This window comes from Phoca vitulina, unplaced genomic scaffold, assembly GCF_004348235.1.
Source record: "Phoca vitulina isolate PV1807 unplaced genomic scaffold, GSC_HSeal_1.0 scaffold88, whole genome shotgun sequence".
Taxonomy (NCBI): Eukaryota; Metazoa; Chordata; class Mammalia; order Carnivora; family Phocidae; genus Phoca; species Phoca vitulina.
This window is the reverse complement of record NW_022589791.1, coordinates 2,161,290-2,178,904: the sequence shown is the minus strand read 5'-3', so window position 1 is coordinate 2,178,904 and position 17,615 is coordinate 2,161,290. Positions and strand designations below refer to the sequence as shown.

At 47.4% G+C, this 17,615-nt stretch overlaps 1 protein-coding gene across 2 annotated transcripts in view; it reads right to left on the bottom strand.

The window, feature by feature from the left end:
- Positions 1 to 17,615, bottom strand: part of JCAD (junctional cadherin 5 associated) — a 77,176-nt gene that overhangs the window by 25,279 nt on the left and 34,282 nt on the right. Inside the window, exons 1-2 of one of the 2 annotated variants that reach the window (XM_032395844.1) lie at positions 14,564 to 14,651; positions 2,658 to 2,993 (exon numbers count right to left, since the gene is read on the bottom strand). In XM_032395844.1, coding sequence (XP_032251735.1) covers positions 2,658 to 2,935 — 278 coding nt within the window. In that variant the 5' untranslated portion in view covers positions 2,936 to 2,993; positions 14,564 to 14,651. Of the gene's footprint in view, positions 1 to 2,657; positions 2,994 to 14,563; positions 14,652 to 17,615 lie in introns of those variants that run through there. The other variant, XM_032395845.1, reaches the window with a different exon arrangement.

Genomic DNA, 17,615 nt, shown 5'->3' with positions numbered 1-17,615 from the left:
TCCTTTGGCTGTAAGGACACTGCTAACCTGCCATCCTACCAGAATAAGACAAACCCACCTTCTTTGGGCCGCTGTGGCCTTCCCAACCACTCTGACCATCTTGTTTGGGGAGGCCGTGGGCACTGAGGCCAGGCCTGCGGTGTGGGGACACGCTCTAGGGCAAACCTCACCCCACCCAAGACACTGCCAGAAGAGGAGGCCCTCCTGAGCCGGCCTGGTCTGCTGGCTTGGAGTTGGGGGCCCCACCTGCCCCTCCAGACCCAGAGACCAGCCCCAAGTATTTCTGTGTGGGAGAGGCAGGAAGCAAGACCTAGCAGGCTGAAGGCTGGGACTTGGCAGAGAACCACTGATTCATCCCGATTCAGAATTCACATAAGCCAAAGTACTGTTGGGTTTTTTCTTCAATTTCCAGGCTTTAACTCCTAGCACCTATTTATTTCCTCTCGAGACATTTTTTTTCCTGAAAAGAAATTCTCCTGCCTACCTTTCTGTTCGCTTTTCTGTTTGCCTCCTGTTTCCAGTTCTCTATAAGCTACTAAAGAAAGAAAACATCTTTTCAACTCAACCCAGGAAGCCTTGCAGCTGGTCTCTGAGGCTCTGGGCACTGGCATGGAGTTTTGCAAACATGTATGCATATTCTTTTTACTCCCCAAGGCAACCTTCCATCCAAAAGCTACCCTACATCTCATAAGTTAATCAGCCAACCTCAGAAATGGGGTGGGGGTGGGGGGAAATGGCCAGATCTGTCGAGAACTCTGTCATCTGTATGAAGACATCCCAGTGCTAGCCAAAGCTAATTACCTGAGCACTTTACTCATGACAGAAAGAAAGACTGCCTATAGATCCGATTATGCCTACCTACCTAGAGGCTGGGCTGTGAGTGCTTGTGGGCTCAACAGCCTGTTAGCACTAAGGGACTAGAACATCTGAGCAGGTTGTAGATGAGGCTGGGAGCCACGCGGCCCACCCAGAATTCTAGAGGGGATTTTACTGCCCCCTCCTCTGATCTGTGAGACTGAGGGAGACCCCACACAGCCTACAAGGCCCATCTGCAGGGATTCCACTGCCACAAATTGAGTCTCCTGCTCCTCAACAGTTGTTACAACGGTGGAAGAAAGAACTGAATCCATGAGCGCACGTTAGACACACTATGTATCCAGCACTGTAACAGGCAAATACACAGGAAGGAACAGACACGGTGGAGAGCCTCAGTGCCCTGAAATCCGAGACAGAAGGTACAGACACACTCAGCACAAAAGCTAGAAGCAACAGAAGGCAGGACAGAATCGTGCACAAGTCTGCGTAGGTGATTAGGGCTGTCCTAACTCTGCCGACTCATGCGTAAGCGGCCTCTCCCCAAATCCAGTGTGGGCAGGTATTTCAGGGCACGTGGCTGAAAAGAGACTGACGCCCAAGACAGTAGTGGACACAAGTGTGAGTCTGAAGGGCAAGGTTAAAAAAAGCAGCTTTAAGTCTCTTTCCATTCCGGGTTTCCTCCTGACCCTGCCACATCCGTGGTCGGAGAAACAGAGCTCCCGGGGCAGCATCAGCCCGCTCGTACCTCCCCGGGCACCAGCAGGGCAATCGATCGCCTTCGCTTTCACTTGATAACCAAGGTGCTGAATGCTGTACATTTTAAGAATAAAATCCCTACCGTTTTCATCTGAAAGCTGCCAACCAACAAGGAAGATCCTCTCCGTGAAAAGGTGACTTTGAACCATGGGAGGTGGGTTCATTTCCCTGAGACTGAATTCACTCCCCTTTTTGTTTGCTTGGTTTTCTGTTTGTTTGTTTCCTTTGAAGGCAGGCTTCTGCTTCCATTTGTGTGTGGGTCCATTTCTTGTCAGTTATGCACAATTACATAACATGCTCTCCACCAGCAGAGCCCTCCTCCCCCAGGCTGAGCCTGGTCCCAACGCAGTGCTGAAGACAAACACACTTTTATGAAGTGATGACACGGGTTTCCTCTCGCCTCAAACTGTGTGCATGGGGGTCGCAGGGCTCCTCTCCCATGCTGGCTCTGTGGCAAGCTGCCTGAATTCCCTCTTTTTTAGCCCTCCCTCCCCCAGCCAACCCGCCCTCTGGTTGGTTGTAAGAAAACACCCACAGATACAGCTGTATTCAGACGGGACACCTACATGGGGGCCAGTGTGTGCAAGGGAAAGATGGGTCAGGAGCCAGTGGAATTATACGCATATACAAGAAGAAAGGTTTTCTTCATCACACACGGAGGGCGATATATATATCTCTTTCAACTCTGTAATGTACACAAGATTGAAACCTATTAATAAGAAAGCCTAATGGACTAGGAATGTGTGCCTGACAGAAACTAGCTTTTACAGAGTTTTGAAATGATTCCTAGCTGAGGCAATATGAGCAGCTTATAAGGGAAAAGAGAGGGCGGGTATTAGAATGCCGTGTGTTTCACGTGATAGGATTCATTTACTCACCACTATTTACTGAAGGCCTCCTATGGCCAGGCCCTGGGCTCCGTGCTGCCTGAACACCCCAGATACCCCAGTGGAAAGAAGTGTCCTTGTCTCTCACGCTCTCCCTCCCCGGCTCCAGCCAAACACAGGCACTGAGGGATCTGACTTCCGTACCCACTGCCAAATCCCCAAGACAAAAGACAATGGTGGGTTCACATGGACGCTTACCCCAGCTCAGAAGCTCGAGAAGAAATGCTCTGGGGCTCTCCATGGGCTCTGGGAGCGCGGTGGCTGTTCTCTGAGGTGCTCGCGTGTCCCTTCCCTTGGGACGGCTTGCTGGGGGGGAGGGCTGCCGGGCCATGGTCACACCCATTCAGCAGGCCCTGGCCAGCTCTGGCACGGCTCCTCGCTTGCCGGTGGCCCTCGCGCTCATCCTCACCGGGCGCTGGGATACTTCGCGACACCTTGTATCCATGAGAAATCAGGAGGTCTTCTACGCTGTACATAATGCCCCGGCTTCATCAAAGCTCAGCCCCTGGGACCGTGGCGCTGGCAGGACCCACACTGAAGGGACAAGAGAGAGCAGGTTTGTGAGGAGTCACCGATGCTCCCGGAACCGCGCCCGACACCTCCCGCTGCCTTTACTCCGACCAAAACCAGGGCCCGGTTATGCGCACAGCACGGTGCCCGCATCGGCCGGGAAGAAGAAGCAAGGATCGCTCTGCCTGAAGTTATTCTCCATCACATTCAACCCGAGAGGGTGGCCGTGGACACGGCACGGGCCCCGAGAGACGTGGCGGGAAACCCGGGGGCCCCACCCTCTGCCGGCAGCCTCTTGTAGCAGAGTCTGGAACCATGTTTAAGCAACGAGATGATTAACAGTGTCCACCATTCCCTCGCCCCCGTCCTCTGAAAACAAGGGGTGTAAGCAGCGAGGACAAAATAAACACAGATTTATTTTTGTGTAATTGTGGGGGAAGCCACAATTACGCCTGGGAGTCTCTAAAAAGAGCAACGACCAGCGCCCAGCTTTACCTTATTACCCTTCGTGCTTCCATCCTGTAGCCCTACGTTTGGCTCTCCGAGGGCCGAGCGGGCCCTGTCAGCAGCCGAGCCCTGACCCAGGAGGGGCCGTGGGGGAAGCCCCTGGACGGCACCACCGCGGGGACCCCACACTTCTCCCCTCCCCCGGGAAATCTGTAAGAATCAGATTTCTCCCCAAGAAATCTTGGGGCAGCTTTTCCCTCTCTGAACCTGGGGTGGCCACATCCCAGACCCCAGCAGGGTATATGACCTCAACAGCGCCTCCTTCCCGGGGGCCGCCGTCCTAAGGCCCCAGCACCTGCCGAGAACAAAAGGAAGGGACTTGAGAGCCCATGTGTAAAAACAGGTGGGGCTGCCATGTTTATTTTTACACAAGGGAATCTTCTTTCCTGTGTCTTCCGGCGGTTCTGGGATGGGCCGCGCCTGGAAGAGCTGCAGGAGGAGGCCAGCGGCAGCCCCGCTCGGCTGGGGCGGAAAGCGCGCTGGCAGCCCCCGCGAACAATGGCCGGGAAATGCCTGCGGGCCGCGCACAGGTGAAAGGGAGACACATGTGCTTCCTGCCCGTGCCAATCCCGACTGGGGCCCGCCGTGCCATTCTGCTGACTGGGCGCCTCCCCGCTCTTCATCACGTGCTAGATGATGGGGGAGGGGGCCCCCAAAAGTCCCGGCCGTCAGCACAGAGAGAGCATCAGACTTTGGAAGTGGTAATTTCCCATTAGGTCCCTACAATTCATGGAAGGCTGACGAGCTCTGGCAGTTACTGTACTGGTGGAAAACTCTCCAGAGCAATTCTGCCCCTCCTGATGCCCCTGCTACGGGTCTTGCAGGGGGTTGTACCACTTGGGTCATTCACGTAGAAATGGAAGGACCAGAGCGGCGAGCACTTGTTCTTTGATTCAACAGAGCAAGTCACTGGACTAGAGTCTGCAGAGGAAAGTGATCCCACTACAAACACAGGACTATGGGAACACAGAGGCCAGGCCACCAGGCCAGGGTCCTCGTTTTGTTCAGGGCTACCCACCCCCCCAGCATGTAGCACATAGTAGGCTCTTATAGATAAGTGTTGAATGAATGCACAAATAAGAGAAAGGGACATCTGAGCTAGGTTTGGAAGAATGATTAGGAGTTCACTAGCTCAACTGCATGCATGTGTGTATGAGAGAGGGAATATAGATTTGGGGTACAGTTATCTCAGAAGTAAAGAAATGACATGGCAACACAATCCTGGTAGCCTAGACCAGGGAGGGTCCCCACACAGGCTGGTTCAATGTCCCACATCCAGCGGCTACCACAGTTAACACTGGAAGTTAGGTCTTACTACACTCAGTTTCTCTCTCGTACTAGGTCAGGCTCTTGAAAAGCCGAGTGTGCTATCCTCCAAGTGGCCATGCAGCACTCAGAGGAGAGGGCCGTGTCCACCACAGAGCCAGCAGGGCTGCAGTCCACTGCCAGGGTGGGAGAAGCATGCATGTAGGGCATTTTCCTCCTGGGGGAGGAGTTGGTCCAGTTGGTCTAGCATGGCCACGTCAGCAGGGTAATCCTATCTCGCAAACCCTCGAGTGGCATGACGACCCAGGCCAAGCCGTCTTCCAAAAAAGATTCAAAGTCTAAGAGCCATAACTTGACCTTACAGTTCTGAGGTCAAAGGTGTACTGATTACTGGAAACGTCTAACTTGTTCTGTCTCACGGAGGCCAGTTTCCCGTGGGGAGCAGGAGCACGAAGCACAGCCGCTCCAGCATGCCCGGAGCCGTGCAGGTGAGCCAAGACGAGAGGGGTGACCCGCAGGCCCCACAACCCAAACGAGTGTTCCCAGCTGCCACCCCATCCACGAGGGCTTCTCTCCCTTCGGCTAACACTGCACCCTCGGATCCCAACTCAGAGGGAATTGGTGCTGAATGAACTGAATGAACATCACTGCTCCCCTGCTGAATGAACATCACTGCTCCCCTGAAACCGACATACTTTTTTCCGATCCCTATCAGATTCAGCTTACTTTCTTTAGCATCCTTATCTATTTAAGACTTAATGGGCTGCCTCAAGAGGTAGCAAGCGCCCCATCACGGACACATCGATCCCAGCGGCCATCAGAAGACGCTGACATGCTGAGGAGACAGGCCTCCGGTGAACTGCTGCACAAAAAGCTGTCCCTTTTAAAGCTTCTTTCTGATCCTGAGATACCAGCATTCTAAATCAATAGTAATTAATTGGATCGCCCACCCACCAACTCAAAGCGTTGCTGTAAAGACAAACACAGAGAAATCGGACATAAATATAAGTTATTAGAACACTGGATTTAACAACTTGGAAAGGTATGTGCACAGTTAAAATAATGCCGTGTCAAGTGTGATGCTGACACGGCCCCAGCCGTGACCCCTGGACTAAGTGACTGACTGCACCAAACCGCAGTCTTCTGGTCTGCTAAATGGCAGTGCTCCTCTCTTCCCCTCCCACCAGACTGTTTTGAGCACCAATAAGAATGTGTAAAAGTGTAAATCAGCACGTAAACACAAGATGGTGGATTTAGCATGCTACAGTGGCCCTAGTTTGTCTCTGTAGAGTTACTTGCCTTATGGAAAGACTTCACATCAGTTATTAATTTTCACTATGAAATTCAGACCATTTCCCAATTCCTCTTGTGTCACTTAGGATGTAACTTTTGATTTCCAAGGTCATGCCTGCTTTATATCACCCATATATCTTGGATGGATACTTCAATCTCCATCCAAGTCACTAAGAACAGTATTATTTTATATAGTCCAAAACATTAAGACACAAGTCCTGAGGGCCTATAATGCACCAGGCCCTGAAACTATCATAATGAATAAGACACATTCTTTGCCCTTGAGAATCTTACTGTCTTGCTGTACAGACTGCAGGAAAATAGGCAGAAGGGACCCTGACCTGATCTCAAGGGGTCAAGGAAGCTTCTGGAAGATTGCTTCTAAGCCAAACAAATCCTCCACCTCAAGGTAGACCTACACTGTAAGTATGATTTTCCAGACAGTTCATTTAAGAAACTTTTTCCTTCACTACTTTTGTGTGTGTCCTTGTATTAAATACTCCTGGTGGAACACCTAGGAAGAGTGTTCACAACAGCGCAGGTGTCTAGATACAGTCTCAGGTACGGGGGTGACTTCCAGCATGGGCTGGACCAGAGCACAGGAGACAAATGAAGCCACTTAAATATCTTTTTCATTGCATGAATATCTAAATACCATTCATACAGAGGAAACATTTAACAGAAGAACAAACAGGTTAAAAGAACAAACAGGTTAAAACACTTTATTTCATTTTATGCTCCCAGCAAGCTTCTAAGGTAACCATGAATGTCTCCATTTTACAGACAAGAAAACAGGCTGAGAGCCTGAGCTTATAAGTGAAGATCTGAGGTTCAAACCAAGGTCTGTTTAGCTTCAAAGCCCTTGCTACTTGTCTCTATTTTAGGCTTGCCCATCTAAAGTTCCTTCCTATTAAACAACAGAAGTTTCCTAATTTACCAAATAATGCATAAAAATAAACAAGAAAAGATGGAAGGCATGGTGGCATTAAAATGAAAAACTGTATTTAAAAGGAAAAAAATTTCCTTTGTTCCCTTGGATTAGGATGGCTCTTCTACAGGATTCTTTCCTTAAGCACACCGGGCACACACAGGCCATGCGCACACTCGTATGTACATACGTGTCCACCCGTACATGCATACGTGTACCCACGCACAAGGCCTAATGCCTCGCTTGACTGTGATGGTTTGATGGCAGGGCTAGTATTAATTTAAGTGCTCAGGAATAGGATTCATTCACAAATAGACTGTCATTGCTTCGTGACCTTGAGCAGACCTCAGATCATTTTTGGTTTCAGGCTCCTACAGAGCTATCATAAAACCTGTTGCGTGACTCTGAGAAGCAGACAAAGTACATCCACGATAAATGGGAAAGGAAGGGGAAACTTTGAGGGAAAAAAAAAACCCTAAATTCTAAAAGAAAAATGATCGATACAGAAATAGTCACTCTTATCTACAACACGGATAGGATTTGGACTTCGTGTGAGCAGGCACTGGGAAACCACAGAAGTGTTTGGGCAAACAGGGGAAAGACTGTCTGACAGTCTGGCAGGAAGGTGGAGGATGAAAGTGGTTAGAACAAGGACAGACGCGGGGACAAGCAGTTATGAGTCTCTTTTATTGAAACATGCAAGGGTGGTAATTTTCAAGAAAAGAAGTACAATAGATTTTAGTCTCGGGTAACTAAGATAATGGTCATTTCATTTAGGAGAAATACAGAAATCATAAATAACTATTGGTTGGAGAAGATGACAGGTACTTTGATTTTAATTTAACCAACCTAGCCCCACAAGATTATCTTTCCCCAAATCACTTCCAAATGGATTTTTATCAGATTATTTGTCCCATCCGAAAAACCTGAATGAGACCACTTCAAGTAATTTTATTTTGTGGTAGATTTCTAAGTTCTTTAAATATTAGCCATGAGTATTTAAGCACAGAGTTGTCCACTCCTTCACTGTAGGGATGAGATTCTGTTTCTCCACGTTGCTCAGTACGTATCTGTTATGTTGAATTGGGCCTGAGACACTGCACCAAAGAAGGGAACTTCCTTGGGCTTCAGTCTTCTCCAGAAGAAGTAAAATAAAGTTGAACTAGAAGTTCTTCGGGGTCCTTCTAGCTCTAGAAATCTGTCCCTCTCTCGAGCCTGTTCACCCTTGTGATGAACAGCATGCATTTCTAAGTCAGCTGGCCACAGTAAAAAGGATACAGCTTGTGGCCATGACACAGAGCAAAGCTAAATAGGTCATGTGAAGATAGAACCTCTGACCTTGGCCCCATTAGCACCCAGAAAGGCCAACCAAGAGAGCAGAGCTGAATGGCCACATACAGAGAAGAGGAGGCGGCGGGGCTGGGCGCTGAGGCCACAGAGTACACCAGCTAGTAACTCTCCATCCAGAAGTCCCGGAGCACAGGTATTGAACACTTCTTCCAACTTATATCGCTCAGGACACTTGGGGCACACTGAACGTGCCAGGCACGGGGCTCTGTGCTGGAGAACAAAAAGACACAGCCCTTTCAACACCCTCCCTTGCAGATGCTATGGTCTAGGTTGTGGTGTGTCTATTACAGGCATGCTCATCACCAGAGGCTGAGATTGGCACATGAATGTTACTTTGTAACAGGTACCATTTCCTCCTCCCTTTACATTTATAAAAAGTTTTTATTCTCATATTTACAGTTACAAGGCTCCCCAAGACAGTGAAATAAAACTATTAAAAAACACATTAGATCAACCAAAACTTTTCTTCCTTTTTAAAATTTACCTCGAACATGAACTGCAAATTAATAAAGGAAAGAGACAATACCCAATTAAAAATGTAAAACAGATGTTTACTCTCACCAGTAATCAAAGATATGCAAATTAAACCAAAATGCTATTATTCACTGATCAAATTACTGAAGCTTTCAGAAGGCAGTATTTGTTGTAGGTGAGGGCATGATGAAGGGTTTTCCTATTTGTGGGTGTATGACTGTGTGGGGGGCATCTGTGTGTAAATGGGTATTTCCTTTCTTAAAAGTGATTGACATGCTATAAAATCTTCAAAAATCTGAAACCCTATGGGCTAATAATCTTATATCTTGGAATCCATCCTATAGAAATAATCAGAGATACCCACAACGTCATCTATAAAGATACTTACCCAAGTTTTAATTATAATAAATAAAAATTTAGATCAAATAAATTTGTCTAATTTTTTAAATGTCCTTTTAAGATATGGTTTAAAAAATCCTGATGCATCCACATGGTAGGCTAGTATATGTATATGCATGTATAAAATCATGTTTTCAGATATACAATGGCACAGGGAAATGCTCATGGTACCACATTAAATAGTAAAGACAGGATACAAAACCCTATGTTCTGTACAATAGCAATTTCATACACACACACACACACACACACACACACACAGGAGAAAAGACACCAAAAGGAAACATATCAAATTATCAAAGGTGATACGGGATTCTTTTTTTTTTAATGTCCTTATTTATACTTTACTATATTTTATGAGGTCCTGTCATGAAATATATTTGGTAGAACCATATGAAGTTGCCATGTTGCAGGAAAAAAAATGGTCAAATACTGACACTTTCATGTACTTTAACTTGATATGATTTCACCATCAGAAAAAAATTGGGGGGCACCTGGCTGGTTCAGTCAGTAGAACAGGCAACTCTTGATCTCGGGGTTGTGAGTTCGAGCCCCATGTTGGGGGTTGAGTTTACCTTAAAAACAAATATTTTAAAAAAAGAAAACAATTTAAGTAGGATTAGGAAAATGTATCTTTGAAAATTTGGAAGACTTAATGAAAATAAAAGAAACACTGAAGAAAAGAATAAACGAACAGTGAATTATATAAGGTTATAAGGGTCTAGTATATGGTACATGTGTCGTACAACCTGTTTCCAGTAAGCCAAAAGTTACATGTTCTGCTGATAAAATCTAATACAAGATTACAAACAGCATCATAAAGGTCTTGATGAGACATTGTTACTCTTCTAGAAAACCTAAAACTTCGCAGTTATATTCACTGACATTCCATACTTAAGATGTAATTAGTCCCTCAAATTGTTGGCAGTTCACTGTAAATATTTCTTCAACTGACAACTTTTCAGTCTAATGCTATGATTAATATATAACAAAGTACTTTCTTTAAATAAGAGGTAAATAGCTAAGACCTAAAACAAAGCAGAATGGGGCATGTTGCTAACTGATAAATGGACATCTAATGCTTTCTATGGGCTTTTTTTAAATCACAGAACTATGTATTTTATTATGAGCAGTAGGATTCCATTTCTCTTTTCAGTCTTAATAATTCAATCAAGACCTCCACAGTCCCAGGTGAAGTTCTGGGACAGTAAGCGCTCACACACTGTTGTTACCATTGCACAACAGTGTGATGGCCTGCTCTGCCAGAGCCCCTAAGTTGTTAAAATCTCCTAAACATAAAAAGCGTATTTAATCTGTGAAGCATTAATTTTAGTAGAGCAAACAACACTGAGTTCAGTTTCTTTAAGGTGACCAAAAAAAAAAAAAAGGAGGTGAAAAACTTGGGTCTGAGATCAAAAGGATCCTGGAATGCTAATCTTGCTGGGTTGGGTCAGTGTTAAGGCACTGATTCCAAAACACAGAGAAAGAGAAGGAAAGTACCAAATGTTATGTACTTTATTTTTTTCATAAATACTATCTCTTCTAACTTTCTGTCTTTTGCCCCCAAGACTTGTGTGAACACACACACACACACACTCCTGTCACCTCTTTTACCTCTAAATTCTGCCACACAATTATTGCTTTGGTGACCTCAACCTCTTTTTATGAGAGCCTAAGTACCTCATTAACATTTCTGAAAGATTAGCAGTCATTAAGAAAAGGAGTGAAATTGGATAAGATTTTTTAAATCTTCTGGAATTTTTGGCTATTTGCAAAAATAACTGTAAAATTTACAACAGATTAGAATGTAATCCCACTACCATCATGTAAATCAAACTCCATGTGTAAAGATTCCTGATGTAGTCTATTAAACTTAGAACACACTAGTTTTCTTTTAAAATATCTTTAGGATAAAAGAGCCGAGGTCTTATAATAATGTTAAAGTTTAAATTATTTCATATAATTTGTACATTATTTTCTAACTGCAAAAGTCATGTAAAGTTATTCTAGCAGTAAACACTGCAAAATTCAGTGTTTCAGTAAAAAGTAAAAGTTCCAGTAACCCCACTGTGCCAAGAGATAACCACCACCAAGAGTTTGGTTTCCATTTCTCCTACTATTCTTTGTATACACCTACAGTTGCTTTCTGTCTCTCCCCTTTTTTTTCTTCTTTGAAATATATCTTGGTGTCCCTTTATAACAAATTATTTCATTTACATACAGAAGAAACAAGCTTAGAGGTAAGCTATAGAGAGATCACCAAAAAGCAGCAAATTACAAGGATATTTTGTGGTCTAATAATTAATCTTTACCAGTTTGGCCTGGCTGTTCCCAACTATACTGTCTACAGAAAGTTTTTGGAAAATATATTCAAAGACAGTAAAGGTAATAATCCAAATTTTAAACAAGATACCATCAATTTAAATCGAGATAATTGAGGTTTTAGTATCCGGGCAGTTCCTATAGTTTTTCAATGACTTTTAGCGTTTAAAGGCTATATCAAAGTATTGGAGACTGACCTCGCCTCCCCTGGGCTGCTAGCCCCAGCAAGTGAGTGTCCCTCAGCATTCCTTAACTCAATAGACTCTTGAAACAAAGCACAATAGCAAGGTTTTAATGAGTGAGATAACCCTTGCCATCCAAAAGGTGAAAAACAACATCTGTTAAAAAACCAAATAAACTGCAGTAATGGGTTCAGCAATAGGCCTGAAATAGGATTTCAGAGAGATAGTCTTTGCTTATCAAAGTAAAAACTACAACAGAACAATTGTTTCAAATCCAACGCTCTGTGTTCTAAACTCTCCCTAGATTAATTAGCGTGAAGTCCCGCCAAGCTCATTAAAAGAGAAACTCTGGACTCCTACAGCAGGGTTGGTGTTTACTGTCCTCCCAAACTAGAGGACTCTCTAGCAAGGACAATGAGAACTTGGCGGAACCAAAGACTTCTGGGCTTTCTTTACTGATAGCATTTCTAGTTTATTTTTAAACTGCACTTAAAAAAAATTATACTCTAAGGATCTTTTCAGATTTGTGTGTGTTTTTTTTTTAACTGAAAAACTGGTCCTTATTTATTTTCCTTATGTACCTCCAATCTCTAGATTTTCTAGCTATTGAACGATAAGCCCTATACCTCTGGAGTCTGTGACTACTCGGATAGGTCATTAGATAACTCTGATAAGCTTGTCAAGCACTCCAGAGCATGTGAATACTTGAAGTTTTATTCCAAGGAGGTAGAAAGACAAAATTCTCTCTCTCTCTCTCTCTCTTTTTTTTTTTTTTGGCACAGACTTTCTCCACCCACCCAACCCCCTTAAATCTCTTGGGCCTGCCAAGGGCCTGACCTTCCATTCTCTGCAGCACAGGGGTGAAGTTTGCCAGGAGGAAGGCCCAGCAGATTAAGGCCTCCTTCAACAAATATTTGCTCACCCACTCTTGGGGGAGTGAAACTGTTTGCTACATGCTGTCTGCCCAGAGTAATAGTTAGGGACCTTCAGGACCGCTCTTCAGCTGGTGGCCAAGATTGAGACACCTAATATCAAGGTAAAAGTTCAAACCCACACAACATTATGAGAAACCAAATGAATTTACTGAATTCCCAATTTCACATGCAAACCATCACAAGTCCCCTGAAATAGAATTTGCATGTGATTTCTAAAACAACTATACACACTTGCCTTGCTGCATGGTCTTAATCCAGTCACCTTAAATTCTAAAACTGCCTGACATCAGGCACTGTTTTCCTGAAGTTTAGCCTGCAACCACTCACGTGAATACTGAGTCTGCCATTTTTGTCTAAGTATTTCTGGCTGCCTGAATCCTATGTCCCTCTTCTCCCAGGAATCCTCTCCCTCCCCCCCACCCAAACCCCACCACACACACACACACACACACACACACACACACACACCATCTTCCAACCCTCATCTCAAATCAAATTTCTTTGCAAACCTAAAAAGACAAAAAGTCAGAGAAGGAAGACATGAAGATGTAGGGAAAACCTCCCAATTGTATGGTCCACACTACTTCATCCCTCTCCCCAAGACAGGCCAGGCAACTAGATTAAGGGAGGGACAGGCGAGCATGGGGGTAGAGGGAGGAGATGCAGGGGATGGGAATGAGGGTGGCAGGGTGTGGGGGTGGAGGGGAGGGTGATCTGCCTAAGCTAATTCCCCAAAGTCCTCTGCTCCTAGAGAGTGTGGATGAGCAAGGAATAGGGCATGACCAGGTTGCACTGGCGTAGAGTTCTACGTTTTTTTAATTTTTTCTCCAGTAGTGAAATCACAGCTTCTTTTGCAAACCCCCAGAAATATCTGAGGCGCTGGGCACTACCTCAATGACAAGGAGCAAGAAGGGAGTTTTCAGCTGTAGGTGCTGAACCCCACTGTGGCCAGGGCATCTACGCAAACCCTGGCATTCTAGGGTGATCTGATGGCGATTGGAGGGTGGGGGGAACGAGGGTGCTCAGGAGATCGGAGTGCGGAGACCTGGGCAGGCGGGCAGGCAGGCAGGCTCCAGATCCCACAAACGAGCTGATTAACGAGATTTACAGCACTCTCAGGCGGGGCTCTTTCCTTTCTCCCACCCCTTTCTCTCTCCTTTTCTTTCTTTTTTTTTTTTTTTTTACCCCCCCCGGGGGCGGGGGGGGGGGGGGTGGCGGGCCGCCCCAGGCACTTGCTGGGAAGCAGCGGCGGTTAGCGCCCTAATCCCCGGTCCTGACTCCGCAGAGCGGGGCGCGCAAGGCCCGGCGGAGACCCGAGCAGGGAGCGCGGGGCGCGGCGGCGAGCTCTCAACGTCCCGCGGGCTGGTCCGGACTGCCGGGGGCGGGGGAGGGGGGGAAGGGGGGAGGTGGCCACCGTGGGAACCGGGGACCTCGGGGACTCTGAGCAGCGGCTGTCAGTTCCTGGGGTGAGGTCCGCGAAGTCGGGGCGCGCAGGCGAAAGGGGGGTTGGCTGGAGCCGGGCTGGCGGGGAGGACGCCGAGAGGGGAGACAGCGACCCCCGCCGTCCCGGGCCCTCCCCGCGCAAGGGGCCACGCGAGCGCTAACGCCAGCCGCGGCCCTCGGCGCCGGACCCTGGAGTCCCGCACCCGGGCTGGACACCTGAGGGGCGGGGACGCCCCCTCCCCGCAAAGCGGGCGCTCCCTCACCCCGAGGCTGCGGGCGTGGGGCCCGCGGCGGCCGGCCTGGGCACCGTGCGGGACGCCCGGGGCGGGGGTGCGGACATCCCCTAAAGCTGGGGGAGGCTCGCACCGGAGCTACGTCCGGGCTGGAGAAGTTGGGGGCGAGCGCGGGAGGCTGGGGGCGAGGCCCGCATAGCGCCGTGGAAGCGGGCTAAACGGACGGCGGGAGTCAGGAGGGGCGAGAGACGCCGGGACTTACCGAGCGGCTCCCTCATGCTGCCCCGCGCCGCCGCCGCCGCCGCTCCGGCCGGCCGGGGACCAGCGCGACCCGCCCGGCTCGCTGCCACCACGGCCGAGCATGCCCGGAGCCGCCGCCGCCCGCCCCACCCACCGCTCGGCCTCGCCCCGCCCGGATCCCCGCCCACCGCCCGCCTCGCCCCGCCCTCCGCCCCGCCCCTCCCGTAGGCGGTCTCCAGGCTCTGGCTCTCTCCGCCGGGGGGCGGCACCTGGGTGGGAAGCCTAGCTCACCCGCCTCGTGCGGGCCCTGCCTGGGTGGGTCGCCCTAAAGGCACAGGTGAGCTGGACACCCTTCTCTCTTTTCCTGTCACTTGGGTTTGGACGGCTTTGACCCTGTGCTAATGTCCACACACACACATACACAAAACAAATATTCATATACAGATGCACACACATTCATGTATAATCACACACAGATGCACACCAACACACTCATATACAGTCACATACAAACTCACACACATATACACACACATGCACAAAGACATTCACATAAAACACACAAACACCCATACACCCATACTCTTTCACAAAAACACAATCAGGGAAGGCGTGAAGAGCAGAAAACAGTGCCCGTGACAACAGCTTAGTGCTTGGGATTTCCTTGTTTAAAAAAAGACCTCTAAGAGTCTTAGCTATAGGCTCAAGGAGACTTTAGAGGTCAGTTAGTCTATCCTCTCTTGTGACAGATGGGGAAACTAAGGCTGGGAGTGGGATTTGCCTAAAAGCGAGAGTAGGAGGAGGTCAGTGGGAGAGTCCAGACTGGAATGAACAGTTACTCCTCGCCCACTGCATGTTTCCCTGGCAGCAGTAATTAGACGGCTGCCAGGTCTGTTCAAGGGCAAAAGTCCTTGTACTCTGGAGGGTGGAAGAAAGACATAAAGTGTTCAATTTTGCTGATGAGTTGGGGAGAGGGAGAGGGTGTTGGCTAAGTCAAGTCCACGGGGCCAAACGTGGATGGCAGAGCAGACTGGAATCCCTGCAGAATGAATTTTTAGAAGACCTCTTAGTCACACCATGGATTTAGGGTTGTGCTCACTGCCACAACACCAGTAATACATAAAGTTATTTGCACTCTCACCATGGACGACCCGAGTCTGAACCCTTCATATGCATTATTTTCTCGTAATCCTCACCACAGTCCTATGAGGGGGTGCCCTGGATGCTGGGGCTCCAGGAGGCATGCAGATAGAAGTTGCAGAATCTGGCCAAAGACCCCTGCTCTGAACGCTAACCACAAGGAGCATATAGGCTAAGAAAGCAAAAAAAGCCAAACACGCTAGTGCTGGAGAAGAAAAACAATATAATCCAATGCTGTGTGTTGCATTATCTATAATGCATCCAAGGAAACCACATCGGGGAGATGGGGCAGACAGGACAGCATGATCAGGTGCTCGAGGAAGGCACAGATCCCAATTTGGGGTGCTTCTGCCACTTTCTAGTTGTTTTACTTGACTTCTGTCCACCTCAATTTCCTCTCGGACAAAATGGGGATAAGGATAGTGCTCATGTCCTAGGAAAGCCATGGTACTGGCACAGAGGGAACGTGCAGGAACTGGCAGCTCCCACCACTGGTGTTTGTACTAACAGTGTCCTGTGGGCTGGAGCCGCCAGGGAAGGCTTTGTGGGGGGCACCCGGAAGGACAGCTGCATTGTGTCTAGGCCGAGGCAAAGGACATCACCTCCAGGCTGAGGGAGTAAGATGAGAAAAAAAGAAAATGAATCACAGAGGCTTTTGTGGAAAATCGTAGTCCTATGCAGTGGTGCCATTACTTCTTGCCATAAACTCGTCTCTCAGGGACAGAGTGTTCCAATGACATACAATTCCCATTTGTCCTCAATTTGTCAACTCAATGAAATAACTTTTTCTTCTTGTGGAACACCTATATGTGCCCAGTACTCTGCAGACACATGTGGAGCCAAATGTTCCTGCAAGATCATTTATCAGCCAGCAAACTGATTAGAACAATGTTATATTGTTGGGTTTCTGGGTCAAACCCACAGAAGTTTTATAATGTAACTGAAATGCTGTATGGTTGTAGTAGGAAAAAAACAAAACAAAACACTGAAGCAATGCTAGGAACTAAGCTAAACCCACCCAAATAAAGTTTAATGAGAGATTGTGTTTCAGCAGAAAGGTTGATAAAGGCAGATTTAATTAGAGGAAGCTGATGAGATTGAGCTACTGTGGATTCTGAAGATGACTTTGCAATTTCGAAGATTTTTGTGGTTTCGGAGCCCTGTCTCTTTATCACGACAACCTCATTTCAAACTGTTTGGCTTCCCTCTTTCTCCAGCACTGATACATCACTAGCCCTACTCTATTGCTTTCCAGCCATGACTAAGGCCATTTGAAATGAACAAGCAGAATGAAAACAGGATAGAAGGCGGTGGGGGAGCTGGGGAGTAGGGAGAAAGGTGGGAGATTTTTCTGAAGATTTGAGAATAGAATAATGATGAAGGAGGTAAGGTTGAAAAGATACATGAGTATGAGGGGGTGGCTGTCTGAATTATAATGTAAGAAGATAAGAGGCAAAGGGGAGGGCGGTGCTTCCCCAAACGAGGATAAAAGTTGGTAAGGTCGGTCCACTGGGCCAATGTGCCACACTGGTGAGCAGTACACAGCCACGAGACCATGGACGGGGCACGTGAGAAACCAGCTCTACATCCGCGTGTAGTCTCATGTCTTCTATATATGCATGTATGCATATGTTGGTTGTTATGTTTTTAGAAAAAAAGGAATTTTTTTCCTAAGTCAGGGCTTTGTAACTCAGAAACCACCTGCATCAGTTTTATTTTGACTGTAGGAAGAATCACATTCCTTCTCCTCATCACCACCCACCCCGCTTTCATGCAACTTCAGTCCCTTCCTCCTACCTGCTTGATTTGGGGAGGTTTAAACACAGAGGAAAATATCTATCTGCTGTTTCTGTGATACATGATATAAAATATGATTTAAACCAACTTGGAGCATGATGCCGTTAGAAATCCAGCACTGGCCAGGGAACGTGCGC